The sequence below is a fragment of the Alligator mississippiensis genome, chromosome 3, assembly GCF_030867095.1.
Source record: "Alligator mississippiensis isolate rAllMis1 chromosome 3, rAllMis1, whole genome shotgun sequence".
In the NCBI taxonomy this organism is placed as follows: domain Eukaryota; kingdom Metazoa; phylum Chordata; order Crocodylia; family Alligatoridae; genus Alligator; species Alligator mississippiensis.
In genome coordinates this window covers 18,227,649-18,248,140 of record NC_081826.1, presented here as the reverse complement: position 1 = coordinate 18,248,140, position 20,492 = coordinate 18,227,649, and the positions used below count along the sequence as shown (strand labels likewise).

Genomic DNA, 20,492 nt, shown 5'->3' with positions numbered 1-20,492 from the left:
AATTCACGATCCACTTCCCTTCCATTTTCTTCATCAGTGGCACCTCTAGAAGTTATTTGGAGGAGTTACATAGGTCACTGGCTTTGCATTGCCACTCGAGGATGTTCTGAACTGTGTGAGATATCATGTAGATACACCTATACATTTCTCAGTGACAAGTGGGTTGGATTTCTTACCAGATTACTGCTGTAGCGTGCATTACCTGCCTGTTTTATTATTTCCACCATCGTATTATCCCCATCTCGTATCATTTTGTTTTTGCTCATTCGTTCATCCATTCACAGAGATGAACCAAAGGGAGGCAAAATCACTTTTAAAAGCATGTTTTCACCAGGCTTTTTGTACCCGTGTCAGAGAGTTGCTGAGGAGGATTTTATAGCACTGGAAAGAAAGTGCATTTATATGAGTGTAAAAGCATCAGAGAGGCAGCCCACCACCTGGAGTGACCAAGGGGAAATCTACACTCAAGGCAAGTAGCCCTCAGCTTTGTTAAGAAGGTGATGCTCTTATCCTCCACGGTAATGGGACGTGATAGAGGAGAGTAGCTGAGACCTTTCACTTTACCCTTCTAAGAACAATACTCTTCTCCAGTAAGATGGGGATTAAGAAGACTTCCTGAAAACTCCATCTGCTCTCTTTCTGGTTAAGTAGCAAGAAGGAGGAAATTAGCCTCTAGGTGCACTATTAAATTGGTACCTGGGGGAATCAAATGACAAATTTTCAACAGGCCAGCCCATCCAGCAAGGAGGCAGGTAATCTTTCTTTCCTGAGCACAGGAGGGATCCCACCACTGCTCCATACTTCTTTCAGTGAGCATCCCTGACTCTACCTACTCCATTCCTTTCCAAGCTGGAGGAGTGTGACTTCTGGCAGCAAGCAGAGATCTTCACCTGCCCCTGTAGGGGTTTGTCTGGGGAACAGACGTGCAGCCCTAGCAGCAGAGAGGGAGGAGCACGTTCCAATGGTGGAGGAAGACAGCCCAGGTCTCACCAAGTGGGAAGGATTGAGATGACTGCCGCCAAGAAGAAGCAATGGGTGGTGGTGGTTGGAGACTCCTTTCTGTGGGGGATGAAGAGATCCATCTGCCAACTTAACCTGTTGTCTCAGGAAGTTTGCTGCTTGCCTAGAGCCCAGATCCGAGATAACACAGAGGGACTACCAAGGCTCATCTGGCCCTCTGACTACAACCCCATGCTACTCATCCATGTGGGCACCAATGATACTGCCAGGAGAGACCCTGAGCAGATCAAAAGTGACTACAGGGCTCTGGATGCAAGAGTGAGGGGGTCTGGGGCTCAGGTTGTGTTCTCATCTGTTAGACCCCGACTCCATGCGGCACCCAGCGACTAGGTAGACGATGGTCCGGTTACCTGTGGATCCTGTTACTCATTAGCCAGAGCAGAGCAAGGAGCAAACACAAGCACACATTGCTCGCAACAGCTTTATTCAGAATGGAGACAGCTTCGGGTGAGCTCTCTCGCCATAAGAGACAAGGAACAGCCACAAACAATAGTTTTTTCCACTTTTATACACTTCAGTTCATGTTTATTAACATTCATTCTACCCATTTCTCCTCCCATCTCAAGCTCCGCCTCTGTTTACTGTTTGCTTCATTAGCATGGAATTGCCTATGCATTTCATTCACTTACATGTCTTCTTGCTTTTGAGTGCAAGTCTAAGACCTTGACTCCTTTTCTTCGGTCAATGGGTGGACTTTGACTAAAACCTGGAAGCTTCTGGAGGCTTCTTCACCAATCACCATTCACCTTTTTGCATATGTTCATCTTGGATTCTGTTACCAATTATGTGTTGTTTTCCACATTCCAGTCTGTTTTTCCGTCTTAGGTTGTACCATCTTCCACCCTTTTTTGGGCCCCTTTATCTTATCTCGTTCCTTGCTGTAGTTGGTTCACAGTGCACAGACTTACACAGATTCACTTGCTGCTTTTCCCTCAGAAAATGGTTGACACAGTTAAAATGGTTACTTAACATAAGCAAATGGCTGGCTTAACCATCATTCTGCCTTGTAGTCAGCAGCTTTGCTAGGCCACAGGTAAAGCCTTTGTGTTCAGCTGCAAATCCAGTGCTCTCTAAGATCCAAATATTGTCACCCTAACATCATCAATCCTTCCAGTCAAGGGAAAGGGCCCAGGCAGGAGCAGGTGCATCCTGAAGATCAACACTTGACTGCCCAAGTGGTGTCACCAGCAGGGATTTGGCTTCTTTAACAATGGGATGTTCTTACAATAAGAAGGATTTCTGGGAAGAGATGGGATCCACCTGATGAAGAGAGAGAAGAGTGTCTTCACAAACAGGCTTTCTAACCTAACGAGGAGGTCTTTAAACTAGGTTCACCAGGGGATGGAGACCAAAGCCCAGAGGTAAGTGGGGAAGTGGAAGACCTGCAGAAAGAGCAAGCAGGAGGGGGAGCAGGGGAGGTGTTCTCATACTTCTTGAGAAATCAGGGCAATCAACTAGTTACTTCAGGTGCCTGTACACAAATGCACGGAGTCTGAGATACAAGCAGGAAGAACTAGAAGTCCTTGCACGGTCACAAAGCTATGAAGTTATTGGAATAACAGACTTGGTGGGAGCTCACATGACTGAAGCACTGTCATGGATGGGTACAAACTGTTCAGGAAGGGCAGGCAGGGGAGAAAAGAAGGAGTTGCACTTTATGAAAAAAAGCCATATGATTGTTCAGAGCTCTAGTATGAAGCTGGAGATAGGCCTGTTGAGAGTCTCTGGGTCAACATCACAAGGGTGATGTTGTGTTGGGTGTCTGCTATAGACCACCAGACCAGGAGGAAGTGGTGAACGAGGCTTTCTGCAAGCAGCTAGTGGAAGTTTCCCAATCAAGCCTTGGTTATCATGGGGGGCCTCAAGCACCCTGACATCTGCTGGGAAGGCAATACACCAGTGCACAGGCAATCCAGGATATTTTTGGAGAGTGTTGGGGACAACTTCCAGGTGCAAGTGCTGGAGTGGCCAACTAGGGCCCATGCTCTTCTCGACCTGCTGCTCACAAACAGGCAAGAATTGGTGGGGAATATAAAAGTGGATGGCAACTTGGGCAGCAGAGAGCATGAAATGATTGAGTTCAGGATCCTGAGAAAAGGAAGGAAAGAGCAGCAGAGTAAGGACCCTGGACTTCAGAAAAGCAGACTTCTACTCGCTCAGGGAACTTATGGGCAGGATCCCATAGAAATCCAATCTGAGGGGGAGAGGAGTCCAGGATAGCTGGTTATACTTGAAAGAAGCTTTACTGAGAGTGCAGGAACAAACCATCCTGATTTGCAGGAAGACTAGCAAGTGTGGCAGAAGACCAGCTTGGCTTAGCAGGGAGCTCCTCAGTAAACTAAGTCACAGAAAAGAATCTTATAAGAAGTTGAAACTTGGAGAAATAACTAGGGAAGACTATAAAAGCATTGCTTGGACATGTAGGCATGAAGTCAGGAACGCTAAAAAGCAATTGGAGTTGCAGCTAGCAATGGATGTGAAGGGTAACAAGAAGGGTTTCTACAGGTATGTCAGTAGCAAGAGAAGGGTCAGGGAAAGTGTGGGTCCCTTAATGAATGGGGGAGGCAACCTTGTGATAGAGGATGGAGAAAAGGCTTAAGTGCTCAATGCTTTTTTTTGCCTCAGTCTTCACAGGCAAGGTGAGCTCCCAGAATACTGCATCTGGCAGCACAGTTTGGGGAGGAGGTAAGCAGTCCTCAGTGGTGAAACAACAGGTTTGGGACTACTTAGAAAAGTCCATGGGGCTGGATCGGATGCACCCGAGGGTGCTGAGGGAGTTGGCTGATGTGATTGCAGTCATTGACCATCATTTTTGAAAACTCACGGCAATCTGGAGAGGTCCTGGATGATTGGAAAAGGGCAAATATAGTGCCCATATTTAAGAAAGGGAAACAGGAGGATCCAGGGAACTACAGACCAGTCAGCCTCACCTCAGTCCCTGGAAAAATCAAGGAGCAGATCCTCAAGGAATCCATTTTTAAGCACTTGGAGAAAAAGGTGATTAGAAACAGTCAGCATGGATTCACCAGGGGCAAGTCATGTCTGAGAAACCTGATTGCCTTGTATGACAAGGTGACTGGTTCTGTGGATGTGGGGAGACTGGTGGATGTGGTGTACCTTGATTTTAGCAAGGCTTTTGATACAGTCTTCCACAATATTCTCACAGGCAACCTAAGGAAGTATGGGCTGGATGAATGGACTGTGAGGTGGATAGAAAACTGGCTGGACCCTCCGGCTTAGAGAGTAGTAATCAATGGCTTGATGTCTAGTTAGTAGCCAATATCAAGTGGAGTGCCACTGAGGTTGGTTTTGTTCAATATCTTCATCAGCAACCTGGAAGATGCCACAGAGTGCACCCTCAGCAAATCTGCAGATGACAACAAGCTGGGAGAAGTAGTAAGTAAGCTGGAGGGTAGGGCTAGGATTCAGTGACCTAGACAAATTGGAAGATTGGGCAAAAACGAATCTCATGAGGTTCAACACGCAATCCCATGCACCAGTACAGGCTGGACGCTGACTGGCTGGGCAGCAGCTCTGCAGAAATGGACCGGGGAGTTTCAGTGGACAGTAAGCTGAGTACAAGCCAGCAGCGTGCCCTTGTTGCCAAGAAGGCTAGTGGCATACTGGGCTGCATTGGTAGGTGTGTTGCCTGTAGGGCAAGGGAAGTGATTGTTCCCATCAATAAGCAGTAGTGAGGCCACATCTGGAGTCCTGCGTTCAGTTTTGGGCCCTCCACTACAGAAAGGATGTGGACAATTTGGAGAAAGTCCAGCAGAAGGTGACAAATAGGTGAGGGGGCTGGGGGACATGACTTATGAGGAAAGACTGAGGGAACTGGGATTATTTAGTGCAGGGAAGAGGAGACTGAGACAAGACTTAATACCAGCTTTCAACTACCTGAGGTGGGGTTTGAAAGAGGATGGAGCTAGGCTGTTCTCAGTGGCAGCAGATGACAAAACAGGAGCAATGGTTTCAAGTAGCGGCAAGGGAAGTTTAGGTTAGATATTAGGAAGAATTTTCTCACTAGGAGGGTAGTAAAACAAAACACTGGAAGAGGTTATCTAGAGAGGTGGTAGAATCTCTGTCCTTGGAGGTTTTCAAGACGCAGCTAGACAAAGCTTTGGCTGGGATGATCTAGCTGTGGATGGTCCTGCTTTGAGCAGGGGGATGGACTAGATGACCTCCTGAGGTCCCTTCCAACCCTAATTTGCTATGATTCTCAGAATGGGGGAGGAAGGTGGGGCTACATGGCAATGCTGTTCAATTTGTGTAGACTTTCTTCATCTCTCTGTCCTCGGAGCTAATTGAAAGGACAAGTAACAGACGACTCAGACCATGGGCGCTGTATTCAGTTAAGTCAGCACAAGTCATCCGAAGGGCATGTGGGACAAAGATATGACTCACATCTCCCGTTCTGCCCAGGGCCCCATAAGTGTAATGTCATCTCTGTGTCCTCCTCTCACACATATACATATTTTTTTCCTAAAACAACACCTGGCCAAAATCTCTATGCCAAGACCATCCAAATTTGTGAGGAGCCTTTTTTGTGGAGAACATGAACTTAACTGTCTGCCAGTTCCTGAAGTTCAGGACAACAGCAAAACCCAAGAGTCTAAATGAGGTTCAACCCTACTTACAGTGAGTTATATAAATATGAGATAATTTCTGTGTTACTATAAAAAGTGTCTCAGCAGGGCATTGTGTTTGCTATTACATTCCTCTGTAAGATAGGCAATGCCCAGATTCTTGGTTCTTCTAGTCTCCCTTTCAAATACAGAGACTACACTTCTGTCTGGTCCAAGTATGGGCTTTGCCCAGAGGTAAAGCATGTTCTTTACATGCTCCCTACACACGCTCTGAATATGCCACACATGCCCTGACTATGTATATGTAGCTGTTAAACTGTTAGAATTGGAATTGAAAGAATAACCTACATTTAGGTGAGACTCACAGGAAGGATGATTGACTGGTTTGGACATTAGCTCACAACTTGTGGTACCTCAGTTTAATTCCTTGCTCTGCTAAAGGTTCCTTACATGTCCTTAAACAAGCCATCCTTCTCCTGATCCTCAGATATACCTCAATAGACTGTAGTGCCTAAATATCATTAGGACTTATTTTCTGGCAGCAGCATGGAACCACTGTAGACTTAGCCTCTCAGTATCTTGGCCTTTGTATCTCTCTCTCCATAGATTCATAGATTGTAGAGTCGGAAGGGACCACAATGGATAATTGTGTCCGACCCCCTGCCCCGGGCGGAAAGAGGACCGAGGTCAGATGACCCCAGCCAGGTGACTATCTAGCCTCCTCTTGAAGACCTCCAAGCTAAGTGATAGCATCACCTCTCTTGGAGGCCCATTCCAGATCCTGGCCACCCTTACTGTGAAAAATTTCTTCTTAATATCTAACCTAAATCCACTTTCAAGTAGTTTACACCCATTATTCCTAGTAACTCCCTGGGGCGCCCTAGTAAACAGCGCTTCCCCTATTCCCCGTTGACCTCCCCTAATAAATTTATAGGCGGCCACAAGATCTCCCCTTAGCCGTCTCTTGTGAAGGCTGAAGAGATTCAGTTCTCTCAACCTCCCCCCGTAGAGTCTATCACGAAGGCCACTAATCATGCGAGTGGCCCTCCTCTGGACCCTCTTGAGATTCCCTGCGTCCCTCTTGAAGTGCGGCATCCAAAACTGGACACAGTACTCCAACTGCGGCCTGACCAGTGCCACATAGAGGGGCAGCATCACCTCTTTTGTTCTATTAGTCATGCACCTGCTAATGCACGACAAGGTGCGATTGGCCTTGTTGATGGCCTCGTTACACTGCCGGTTCATGTTCATCTTGGAGTCAATTATAACTCCAAGATCCCTCTCTGCCTCCGAGCTGCTGAGAAGGACACTCCCCAACCTATAGGTGTGCTGGGGGTTCCTCCTTCCCAGGTGGAGTACCTTACATTTATTTTTATTAAATTGCATCCTATTTCTCTCTGCCCATTGATCCAACCCATCCAGGTCAGCCTGAATCTGCTCCCTGCCCTCCGGTGTACTAACTTTGCCCCATAACTTGGTATCATCAGCGAACTTGGAGAGGGTGCTCTCCACGCCCTCATCCAAATCGCTGATGAAGATATTAAATAATATCGGTCTGAGGACCGAACCCTGTGGGACCCCACTGCCTACCTCCCTCCAGGCCGAGAAGGAACCATCAACCACCACCCTCTGGGTGCCGTCCCTAAGCCAGTTGGCCACCCACCTGACTGTGTAGGTGTCCACTCCGCAGTCTGCTAGCTTCCCAATGAGGATAGGGTGCGAAGCTGTGTCGAAGGCCTTCCTAAAGTCCAGGAAGATGACATCAGCCTCGACTCCCGCATCCAGGCAGTGTGTGACCTGGTCATAGAAAGCTACAAGGTTTATCAGGCAGGATCTACTGGTGACAAACCCATGCTGGTTTCCCCTCAGCATCGTTTCCCCTGCTGGGTCTGCACAAATGTGTTCTTTGATTATTTTCTGTAGCATTTTCCCAGGAATAGAGGTAAGACTGGTCTAAAGTTACCCGGTTCATCCCTTCTCCCTTTCTTGAAAATGGGCACCAAGGATCACTCCCTTGAGATACCTCCAACCCTCCTGGACCCCCATATGCTCTATGTTCTTGAGTTGCATCTCCTCACTAACTAGCCTTCTAAGCTTGCTAAAGTTGGCCCTTCTGAAGTCCAACACCTTAGCCCCACTAGTTACTTTACCCACCCTTCATTGAAGAGTGAACTCGATCAAGTGATGGTCACTATTTCCCAGGCTACCATGAACTTGCATGTTCCCCCCCGAGATCATCCCCTGTTGCTAAGACCAGGTTAAGCAAGGTGCTACCCCTGGTGGGACTAGACACCACCTGGGTTAGGTGGAGGTCCTGCACACAGTGTAAGAACCTCCATGAGCCTCTTGTTTTGGCTGTCTGCTCCTGCCAGCAGATATCTGGGTAGTTTAGATCTCCCATGACTACCGCCTCCCTCGCCTGTGTGGCGTTTGCTAGCTGCCCAGAGAATACATCATCTAGCTCTTGATCCTGATGAGGAGGCCTGTAGTAGACCCCCACAACCAAGTCCTTTTCCCCTGGGCCCCCCTGGATCCTGACCCACAATGCCTCGGTGTTCCCCTCCTCCACCCCCACCTTAATGGTGGAAGATGTATACTGCTCCTTAACATAGAGTGCTACCCCCCACCTTTTCTCCCCACTTTGTCATGCCTATACAACCTATACCCCTCAATGCCTACTGCCAAATCATGTGTAGAATCCCACCATGTCTTGGTTAGTCCGACTAGGTCATACTGGGTGCTAGCAAGCAAGGGTGTGAGCTCCTCCTGCTTGTTCCCTATATTCCTGGCATTTGTATAAAGACATTTTAGTCCCCCAAAGGGGACTCTTGGTGCCCCTGTGCCTTGATGGCATGTGTTCCCTTATTACTTACCTGGTGTGGTCTGGTGCCTTGTTTATGGCTTACCAACCCCTTAATACTTACCTGGTGCGATCTGGCATCTTGTTTGTGATTTATCAACCCTGGGCTCTCTTCGACCACCAGTTCCCCGACCCCCATCGAGCCTAGTTTAAAGCTTTTTGGAGGAGATCAGCCAACCTGCGGGCAAACAGATACTTATTTCTGGGAGAGAGATGAAGATCATCATCTCCCAGCAAGCCTCCTCCCTGGAAGTGCTGGTCATGGTGGTAGAATCAAAAACTGTCTTGAAGACACCAACTCTGGAGGCACCGGTTGACTTCCTTGACGCGGGCACCCTGGTGTCTCCAGCTGCTGTCAACCGGAAGGATGGAAGAAAATACAACCTGTGCTCCAGTCTTCTTGAGGCTGTCTTCCAGTTCATGGAAGTCTTTCATGATGCGGTCAGGGCTGGTCCTAGCCGTATCGTTGGTTCCCACATGGACGAGGACCATGGGGTAGTAGTCAGAGGGCTTAATGAGAGCAGGAATCACCTCAGTGATGTCCCTGGTCTTAGCTCCAGGCATGCAGGAGACTTCTCTCACCATAGGATCTGGTCGACAGATCAGCCTCTCTGTGCCTCTCAGGATCGAGGCGCCCACCACAATCACTCGGTGTTTCTTCTTCTGCCTGGGCAGTGATGCCCCAGCCGGGCCCCACCGCCTGGATCCAGAGGTGACTGTCCTCCACTCCACTGCTGCAGACTCCTTGCATGGAGTTTCACCTGTGGGCATCTGGAGCTGTAAGGAATGGAAATACCCATCAATCACAGCCTCATCATCCCCGATCCCCCTTAGCCTGCTCACTGCGTCCTGAAGTTCCCTCATTTGCTCCTCCAAGGCCCGAAGGTGGGCACACGAGGGACAGGCGAGGGCCCCCCCCCTTCCCCCAATGGCAGGGTCACCACCAGGCCACCCCTGCAGACAGGGGAGCAGGGCTCCGTCTGAGTGGACACCTCAGAGGAACCACAGGTGGGCAGCGCCATCTGAGCTGCAGCTGCTTCCCATGCTCTTACTTTATCTGCTCTTACCTTAGCTGCTGAGCTTCGAGTCATCATCGCTCTTGCTAGGTGCTCCTTCTTGTCACTTACTCTTTGTGCGCCCGCCTCACACAAACGCAGGCGCGCCCTTACAGAGCGCTCCTGTTTGCGTGCTCTGTTTGTGTGCGGCTCGGGAGCACAGCTCCCCTGCCTGGCTCAGCAAAGAGGGATCCGGGGACTTCCCCTCCGGATCCTCTGCAGCTGCGCTGGCTCCTGCCCCACTTACCTTCAGAGGGTCAGCTGCTGCTGCCGCCCCCACTGTTGCTTTTCAGCCTCCGCTGCCTCAGGTACATTGCAGGGGGCACACGTGCGCTGAGAGCCCGCATGTGTGCCCAGCCAGGCTCCTCTCCCTCCTACTGCACCCAACTGCCATGTGTGTATGTCTAGCGGTGCACACTCACATAAACTGGTGTAAGTTTAGCAGTTTAGTTTGAGTGGCTGGAAACCTCCTTGTAGAATAGTAGCTCTGCAGAAAAGGACTTAGGGGTTACAGTGGACAATAAGCTAAATATGAGCCAACAGTGTACCCTTGTTGTCAAGAAAGCTAATGGCATACTGGGCTGCATTAATAGGTGTGTTGCCAGTAGGTCAAGGGAAGTGATTCTTCCTCTCTATTCAGCACTGGTGAGACCACATCTGGAGTATTGTGTTCAGTTTTGGACCCCCCACTACAGAAAGGATGTGGAAAAATTGGAGAGAGTCCAGCAGAGGGTGACAAAAATGATGAGGGGGCTGAGGGACATGACTCATGAGGAAAGACTGAGAGAACTAGGTTTGTTTAGTGTAGAGAAGAGAAGACTCAGAGAGGACTTAATAGCAGCCTTCAACTACCTGAGGGGGTGACAAAAATGATGAGGGGCCAAGGGGACATGACTCATGAGGAAAGACTGAGAGAACTGTAAAAAGCACCCTGTTCAAATTTGCTGACGACACTAAGATGTGGGTTACAGGGGTGGGCGGATGAGAACAGGATGGGTTTCAACACTGATAAGTGCAAGGTGCTGTACCTGGGGGGGGAAGAACCAGCAACAGACCTACAGGTTGGGGAACTCCTTTCTCGTCAGTGCAGAGGCAGAAAAGGATCTTGGAGTCATCACTGATGTCAAAATGAACATGGGCTGGCAGTGTCGGGATGCGGTCAGGAAAGCCAACCACACCTTGTCATGCATCCCCAGAGGTTGGTTTTGTTCAATATCTTCATCAGCATAGGTTAGATATTAGGAATAATTTTCTCACTAGAAGGGTAGTAAAACACTGGAACAGGTTACCCACAGAGGTGATGGAAGCTCCATCCTTGGAGATTTTCAAAACCTGGCTAGACAAAGCTTTGGCTGGGATGATCTAGTCAAGGATGATACTGATTTGAGCAAAGGGTTGGACTAGACGACCTCCAGAGTTCCTCTCCAACCCTAATTTTCTATGATTCTATCAATACTATACAAGCACTACAGGGTCCCGCTTGGTGCTCTGCAGATGGCACCTTCCTGTACTGCTGATGGCACCCAGACAGGGGACTCCAGTGAATGTATCCCAGCATGCTTTTTAGGCTTCTTTGTCTGCTGGAGACAGCCAACAGCATCTGAGGGCACAGGTCAGGGCAGTCTGGTCCCAGGGGACCATGCTTGCCCTCCCCACAACACCCTCTCACTCCCTCCCAGATGTCAGGCGTTCACACCGCAACCCCAGAGTGTGTCTACAATCTTTTCAAGTCTATCTATTTCCCCTCCAGTTGCCTTCAATGGATCTGTACCCCTCTGGCACCAGCCAAAGGACCTGGTTCCAGCATAGGTGGTTGGGTGCTGTGGGGGCCTTGTCTGTGAACTGGTCAGGGGTCTCAGGAACTTGTGTAGAGTCCAGGGGCTGCATGAAAGGGTCAGGAAGCTTGGGAAAGGGGAGGAGTGGGGTCTGCAAGCTCCACCTCCCTGGTGGGTTGAGTCAGCGGGCTTGGAGAATGGTGTAGATTCTAGGAGCTTTGGGAATGGTGGAGATGGGCCAAGGGCTTGGTACTGGTAAATCACTTTCCCCCATCTGTTCAGGGTCAAGGAGGGTAACAGATGCATGGCCCTGGGGCTGTAGACAGGGACTGAGTTTTCCTAGCCTTGGGGTCAGCAGGGGAAGGGGTTGGCTTTGTGTTCGGGAGCAGTGGAGTCTGTCCTGGTCACAGATTGTTTCCATGGATGCATGAACGCCGCATGTCCCCAGAGGCTGGCGGGGGGGGGCATGGCAAGCTCCTGCAGGTGGTGGCAGCCATGCTGTCAGCAGCAGGAGCATGGCAGCAGTGAGCTCCTGCAGGCAGCCATGGCACTGTCTGCGGCAAAGGTGGATGGGTGGCGACAGCTGACTGGCAGTCAGTGACCACCCACAGATACCATTGGTGGCAGCAGCCAGCAGCAATCAGTGACCACCCGCAGACACCACCAGCAGTGTCGGCAGTGTGGGGGTGGCAAGCGGCAAACACCGACCGCCCACAGGCGCCACCAGCAATCTTGGTGTCACTTTTGGCAGGGGATGCACTGCCAAGCTCAGGGGGTGCATATGCACCCGTGTGCACCCCCTATGTGTCGCCAATGCATGGATGGGAGGGAGAGCAATGAGATAGCAGAGGGCTGCATGGTAGTCTCTACTGAAGTGTATAAGGGCTTGCTTCTCTAGTAGAAACTCTACTGGAAACCAGCGTTCCCTCTAAGCTGCATTGCGTGTGCGGGAGCTGTGCACACTATGCAGCTTAGAGGAAACATCGCTGGAGACAACTTCTGCCTTGTCAGATGAAATGAAAGTTTCTACCAGACCTGCCATTTATGGTCCATTAAAAACTGTTAGAATCCTTATACACTTAAGCTTTCTACTGGTGAAATTAAGATTTCACTGGTAGAAACATCACACTTGAACATATCCTATTTGTTTTCATTTGAGGAATAGGGAATGTAATACTTCCTTACCTCACAGGGAAGGCTCCACACAACAATACCCAGACGTTCATGGAGAGTGTGATGATGGGTCCATGTAAGGACTGTGGCAGGCCAGTCGGGGGTGCTCCTCCGCTGAGCCACCCACCTCACTGTGCCTGACCACCTTCCAAGCTCCCTGGGGAAGCCTCATGTCTGACCACCCCCCTTCCTGGAACACACCCACTAGCCTGGGGGTAACATCACCACCACCCAGGGTCTGGAGTGATCCTGGCTCTGTGCCCCCTGGGAAACACAGGCTTAGTAGCCCTTGAGGATACTCGACCCACTTCAAGAACTTGAGGTGCTTCCCTCAGTCTGAAGCACAAATAGCGGTGTCCCTTAGACAGCCGAACCAAGCAGACCTCAAGACATAATCTAGACGCACTCCCAAATAAGTCTCCAATGCTAGGTAGAAAGGAGAACTTTACTGGCTACAAAGAGTAAGTTTGGAATAGGGTACAGGGTACAACAATATCAGAGAAATCTCATAGAGCAAACAGGGTGGCTGGGTAATCTTTGATCACCATCTGAGTTACTGCAAGCTTTATATCTAGTTAGATCTCAGGTAGCTTACTCACAAGCATCATCCAGAGGCAGGTGGAGATTCCCTCTGGAGGCAGGCAGATCATTGATCATGCGTTTCAAGAGAGAGAGCAAGTTTCAGATGGTCCAGCTCTTCTCTCTCTGAGTTTTCAACATGGCTACTTGCCCCTCCTCCTGGGCAGTCCTTAATTTATATAGACCTTATGACCTCATTTACCTGGTCCAATGGAGGCCAGCACCTGTTGGCTGCCAGCCAACCAATTTGAAATGCATCACTGGTTGCTGGGTAGACTGGCATTGCTTAGAGCAATAGGGAGCGTAAGCCCCCACCCAGGTATGTGATGCCAGTCACATAGGCATAGGGAGCAGGTTCCCCCTCCCTCAGGAATGTATCCAGCTCAGGTTACCTAAAGAGATGGGATGTCTGTCTTCTGCAGGGTCCATGTTAACCAAAGTGTCACAGAGCAGAGTTTTTGGGGAGAGACACAGGTGGCATTCTGCCACAAGGACCATTGATAGATGGATTGGGACACACAATTTTGGGCAGGGATCTGCTGCAATAAATAAGAACTTCCTTTGGAGAAAATATTCTTCCTGTCCATGCTGCTGACAACCTTTCCTTACATTGTATTTATGCCACATACATTTCATTATTTAAGTACTTATTCCTTTTGAAAAGGTGACCTTAAAGGGTTGAGGAGAAAGGAAAGACACCTAACAGAAAAATCAGAGGGTTGTTGATCAGTAGGAAAAAAATCCCTGCAAATATACACACACGCATGCATATCAGGAAAACATTTTCCCATTCACCCAAGTCAAATTGGTTTCTATTTACTCACAATTCCAACTCCTACGGGGTAGCAAGCAAAAATATCCCAGTAGCAACATAATCATCATTCTGAATGGGGTAGTGCCTAATGCAAAACAGAATGCAGCACCTTAATGACAATGTGTTTTTGGATACAGTTCTTTCGGATTACTATATCTGGGCTTTCAGGATATGAATCCCTATTGTGTTAAACCAAATAGGTTTTCTTTATAGCAGTACAATCTTTATAGCTTTCAAAATAGTCAACATCCACAACTGCTGTTAAATAGAGTTGGTATGTATTATGTTCAGAAAATAGTGCCATACACAGGAGCTTGTTTCTTACTTATATCAAATACTTATCTTCAGTTTGGATGATTTAGGGCTACATTCTATGCCCGATAGCTCTATGCTTTGTTCCTAACTTCTGTGTGACACAGACCGACTGATAGGACAAACTAAGCAGTGAGGCAAATCCTGAATATCTTATTTGGCTGTCACTCAAGCAGATGACCTATGGAGAGTTTTACTTGACTAAGGTGCTTGGGATTAAGAGCATAACCAGCCGTTAGAATGAAAGTCAAAGCCCTGCAGTATTTACAGTCACAGCCCATGGTTGGTACCAGATTCAGATTGCAAGGCATTCCCCATTGACAGTAGATGGGAGTTAGGGGCTCCAGGTAAACTGTTTGACTGATATGCTTAGACTGGGTGTATGCTGGTGTAACTGGCATCCAACTCCTTGATGTATGTCTAAAATAGTTTTGTCTCAGATAGCTACTAGGGCTATGCAAAATGGCACTATTTTGTTTTGTCTTGCATTTTGACATTTTGACAGAACAGTGTTTCATTTCAAATTTCGTTTCGATTTGAAACCGCTGTTCCATTTCATTTCATTGAAACAATTTTGCTGGTTCAACGTTTCGCCCATAGGCTATAATGGGGAAGCTCAAAACAGCCTATAACTTTGTCATTTTTGGCTTGATTTGTATGAAGTTTGCATAAATGGTAGCCCCTTCCGAGGGTATGATGCCTGCCATCCTTCAAGGAGATACATGCAGGGGTTTCAAGGAAACAGCACCTCAAAGTCTTGAAAGCAAAACTCATGTCACGTATATGTATTAAGCCACAGCAGGGTCCAAACTGCAGGCCTGCCAGCCCCTGCAGAGACTGCAAAGCCTGCCAAGTTTCAAGGAGATAGGTGCAGGAGTTTTGGGGAAATTACACCTCAAGCTGCAGACAAGCAAATCTCGTGACATGGGTGGGTGACACTGTGTGTGTGTTAAGATGCGCCCTCACTCAACTTACACCAAGGCAGAAATCAGGGCAGTTCAAACAATGCTGCCTTCTATGCAGTTTTTCCATCCCTCCCCCAGAGCACTGGGATTGGAAGGGACCTCAGGAAAGGATCACAGTTGCTGCCCAGCTACAAAGTCCATAATGAAAGCAGTCCTTTCCACCCTTCCCTCCCCCCCCCTTCCCCCTCTTTCTCCTTACTTTAGTTTCTGCTTCCCTGCAGGCAAGCCCAACTTGAGCTTCGAAACTCGAAACGTTTCGAAAATCTTGAAACGTTTCAACTTGCCTTGTTTTGTTTTGAGGCTGTTTCAAAGCTCTCTGTTTCATTTCAATTTCGCTGTTTTGAGCTTGAAACAAGTTGAAACAGCATCGAAACAAAACTGCCAGCAAAATTTCATAGAGCCCTATTAGCTACCTCTGGAGCAGAGCTACTTTAATAATACAAAATGCTGATCTGGGTTTTAAAAATCTCCTTAATGCTTATGTCCCTAGGGACCTTCCAACTGAAAAGGATCCTTTCTGACAATGAGGAAGTTACCTTTATGATCTGCAAATGTTATCCCTGCTGGCTGCCCTAAAATGGCCAGTGGCTTTTGCTACTTTGCCATTATTCTTATGCAGCATTATTTTTCCAACTCACACACAGAACAGTTTAAATGATCTGTAGCTGAGTGGATGGTTTTCTCATTTAGAAAACTGACTCACATAGAGTCAGGGTAAGGATGAATTTCAAAACTAGTGTCTAATAACACCAGCTACTGCCCACTAAAAGCCAGGTCTATTAAACTAAATTCAAATGATTCATAATCACACACTCTAATGCAGTCCCTGATCATTGCATGGTGAAGGCATTAATTAATTTATATATATATTTCTGTGCGCGCACACACGCACACACACACACACATATTTATATATATATGTAGATGAACTGAAGTGAAAACCCAGTGTGTTTCAACAACATATATTTGCACTTATTTAATGATAACTTGAATTATATACACTGCAGAGACCTTTAAACATAAAGATCTAGTGCAGATTATGTTTCATTTTCCCCCCTTTATCTAGATTGTGTTGTTTTTCTCTTGCTCCAATTCTGTAATCGTTCTGCCATATATCATTATAGGCACCGCTGATGTGTGCGAGTTATTCACATGCAGGAAGTCCATGCTATTTTATGAAAACTAGTTTGCTGGAAACAATGGAAACTATTCTGCAGCTTGGATTATCACCAACAATTATTTCCTGGCAACTATGCAAATAGCTCATGTCCTAATTTCCACATTTGTTCTTTTAGCAGATAAGCTCATTAGAATTTAGATGTTTATTTAAAAGGATTCCAAATAACCCAGATCAAGTTGTTCGACAACTCTCTAATATGTGCTAAGGGAATTTCATTTTAAAGGCAAGCTTTAGTACGCTGCCTCCAATCCATCACTATCTTGTTCATGTACATTTCAGAATGGACAATACACCCAGGCAGTAGGCCAAATTTCGATCTCAGTCATTCTACTGGCTTCATCTGAGTAATTCTGGATTTTCACTGGTGCAACTGAAATCAGAGCCTACCCGTCTGCCTCTACACTTCCTTTCCTTGGGTCTCAGAATGCTATTCAGCAGCTGGGGTTAAATGGGCAAGTCCTTGTTTGTGTTTGATATCTAAACTTATACTTCCAACCTAGCTGAATTCAGAAAGAATCAACCAAACTCTGTGTGGATTTCTCAGCGGCAAACTCTGCCCTCATTGATATGTGCAGTCCTAATGGCACTGTACACAAATAACTAAGTCCAGAATCTGGACTACTAAAATAATTCTTCAATCATGGTTTCTTGCAAAGAAGAAATGATGTCTCAGGAAATCTGATCCTAATACTACTCCTACTAGGAGTGCCTTGACATTTCTAGGTGGACCTTGCATGTTGTGTGAACAATTGGATGGTTAAGGTGTTTTGCATCATTTTTGGCTATGGGCTTCTCTTGCAATGCTGACAGCTTTTGTGTCTCCACGTTTAACATACTGCAGATCTGTAATGAAGGTTCAAGAAGGAAAAAATGCAGTTCATGCATTCCTCCTTTTCTGTTCTTCCCCGCCCCATGGAAATAGCTTCTTGGGCACCAAGTTCACTACTTGCAACAGGAAAAACAGATGGAAAAAAAATGAGGTCCTTTCATCCAAATCCTTTGTCCCTTCCTGGAATCGTGTAGGAAATAAATTCAGCTGAAGGCTCTGAAATGCTCAATTAACTCCTACAATTCATTATTTTTCATGTTGCAGGATTATTTCATATGGAAATTCAAAGCTATAAATCTAAGAGGTCCTGAACTCTGGGAAAATTTGGATCCAGCAAAGAAATGCATTCACTGCCTTTAGCTCTAAATACCCAAACATTTCACCTGTCCCTGATCTTGAGGGTAAAGCACAGGAGGAAGACTGGTATCCTAGCATGGTACACGACTCTGCCATAAATTTCCTTTGTGACGATTAGGTCTCTGTACTTCAGTTCCTGCATTTCTGGCAGGGGGAAAATAATATAGTCCTACCTCACAAGAGTGAAGTCTGGCTTAAACAGTTAGAATAAGTAAAATGCTCTGAGATCATCAAAAGGAAGGTGAGTGTCACGGCGGGGTCCTCACGGAGGGCCGTGATCTCCTTGAGGCCCTCTCACTGCGCTACTCCGGCCCGAGGGCACCCTCCATTCTCGCCCTCCACGTCTTGATCGAATATGTAATAGGGAGGCTGCCTTGTGTTTCCTCGGGCCTGTCAGCTCCTGGACCCCTCGTGGGTCTCCCCGTACAATGGCGCTACCTAAGCGCCCCCAGCCTTATGGGCTATGTGTGGCTCCTACCTCCCCTGATACCATGCCCCAAGCCTCGCAGCTGTAGTAGACGTTGTTCGGTCTTGACGCCCGCTTCCTGGGCCTCCTTTCTAATGTGGCCCACTCTGGGCTCCCTCTCTCATGCCCAGCTTCTTGCTGAGACTCTCATCTGGCCCACTCTGGGCCTCCCCTGCCAGTGTGGTTCCGCTTCGGGACTCTCTAGCGGGCCTCCGGTCCTATGGGCCAACCGCATGGATACCCTCCCTGACTCTGGCTCCCCGCGCTGCTACTCCCTGTCTTCTCAGGGGCAACCGCAGCGCCCTGCCTTGGTCTGAGGGGGATTGCTGCACTAGCCTGCGGCCGGGCTCGCTATGCCTGTGTGCCCACACTGGGCTACTCAACAAAGCACAATGGCGTTCCCCCTTTCTGGGGCTCGCCACGCCCACACTGGGCTACTCAATAACGTACCAGGGCATTCCCCCTCTCTGGGGGCTCGCCGCGCCCACACTGGGCTACTCAATAAAACACAATGGCGTTCCCCCTCTCTGGGGGCTCGCCGGGCCCACGCTGGGCTACTCAATAAAACACAATGGCGTTCCCCCTCTCTGGGGCTCACCGGGCCCACACTGGGCTACCCAGTAATACCGCCCCTTTCCTGGGGCCGGGGGCTATGTTCCCCCCACAAGCAATCCGGGGTTTCGGTCCCCGTCCGCAACCTACGGGTTGCGCCCGCGACCCACTGGCCGTGCTCCTCGCTGCCAGCTGCTCACGCAGTGGCGTGTGAGCTGTGCCTTCGGGGTCTATGCTCCCCCACATGCAATCCAGGGTCTAGGTCCCCGTCTGCAACCTACGGGTTGCACCCGCGACCTACTGGCCACGCTCCTCGCCGCCAATTGCTCATGCACTGGCATGCGAGTAATTGAGGCCTCCTCCAACCCCTACAGCCTCGCCCAAGCCTCCGGGTGTAATAACACAACGCAAAACCACAAGCCCCTAGACTGTAACACAAATGCAAGCCACCTGGCCATAACTCCTCATCATAGCTCAAGCCTCCAGGGCTATCCTGAGCTGTACTTGCAACTTAGGCTCCTTCCCATATCTCAGCCAAGGGAGCTCCTGCCTCTCCGGCTGCTGGCAGAGAACTGCCAGCCTGGCCTCAGCCCTGGGCTTTATAAGGGCCAGGCCCTGCCCCCTACAGGCAGCTGGCTCCGCTTGGTTGCTCCGGCAACCCACAGCTGTGCTCACTTGGTTCTGCCAGGGCTCTCTCCCTGGCAGTTTCTCCTCTCTTAGGAGCAGGCACTAAGGTGCCCTGCGACAGTGAGATATAAGTCACATATATTAATAGGATAGTGTGTTCCCAGGGTTCAGCAAGAGTCAGAGTTGGGACTGCTGCTCAGAGTGTAGTACAAAGGAAAAACATATTAAAAATCTCTATGAAAGCTTAATGCCTGGCTGGCAGTCAAGATTACCTTCAGATCTGGGAAAGTGTTCTTGGTTTCTACCAGACTCCCTGAGCCAGCTGAGGGAGAAGTCCTTCAGTGCAGGTTCTGTGCAACACAGCCACAGATACGCTTGTCACATGGGGACTTTAGAGGTGGGGGTCGGAGTAGAAGGTAGGGGGTCAACACCGATTCTATGGGGAGACTGGAGCATGTGCTAGTGCAACCATTTTGGGCAGCTCCAGGCTGTGAGGCTGTTTTTAAGCAAGGCAGGTGGAGCTGCTGTAACCAGAACTACCTCCTTGGTTGCTTAAGTACACTAGGACATTAAGAATTCCTGATCCAATTGTTACATCTCAGCTCTGTGTTCTTCATAGATTTCATAGACATTAGGGCTGGAAGGGACCTCGGAAGATCATCGAGTCCAGCCCCCTGCCCAAAGGGCAGGAAGTCAGCTGGGGTCAAAGGATCCCAGAAAGATAAGCATCCAGTTTCATCTTGAAGGTGTTCAATGAAGGCGCTTGAACCACCTCCGGTGGCAGGCTGTTCCAGACCTTGGGGGCTCGGACACTAAAGAAATTCTTCCTTATGTCCAGCCTGAAACGATCTTGAAGTAGTTTGTGAACTTGAGTAGTTTCTTGGGCAACCCTGGCACAGGACACAGCTTATCTGACTCAAAGGACTCACCCTCCCTCCCCTCCTCTACATAAATGAAACTGATTAAGATGCAGTGAGAGACACACCTAAGACCCTCCAGATAAGGGTGACCAGAGTGAAACAACTGCCCTAGGTCTCATTTGCACCCGAGATGGAACCAGATGACCATTAATTAACATGAGAGATGGAGAACAGAAAGCCTGAAGCAGAGACTGCAGTGAATTCTGGGACCAGAGAAGCAGGAGAGCACTGCATGATGGGGAATCTGTGCTCCAAATGCTAATCAACCCATGTTTACACACACCCAGCTCAGCATTTATCAGACTAGTTCTAGTCTGGATTTACAAAGGACCAACCCCCCCCCCCCCCGAGACACACACACACCTCTAAGTTTAATAGGCATCTTGGTCAGTACATTCCCTGGTTCCACTATGGGAGGCCTA

The 20,492-nt window shown here is 48.5% G+C and overlaps 1 protein-coding gene across 3 annotated transcripts in view; it reads right to left on the bottom strand.

Annotated features, from left to right (window-relative positions):
* Positions 1 to 1,423: 1,423 nt before the first annotated feature.
* LOC109281734 (uncharacterized) overlaps positions 1,424 to 20,492 on the bottom strand; it is a 124,541-nt gene continuing 105,472 nt past the window's right edge. For all 3 annotated transcript variants that reach the window (XR_009460627.1, XR_009460626.1, XM_019481761.2), the window contains 2 exons: positions 7,270 to 9,243; positions 1,424 to 2,280 (listed from right to left, as the gene is read on the bottom strand). Coding sequence is in view for 1 of the 3 variants with exons in the window: in XM_019481761.2 (XP_019337306.2) it covers positions 8,740 to 9,243 (504 nt within the window). In the remaining 2 variants the exon portion in view is untranslated. The remainder of the gene's footprint in view (positions 2,281 to 7,269; positions 9,244 to 20,492) is intronic.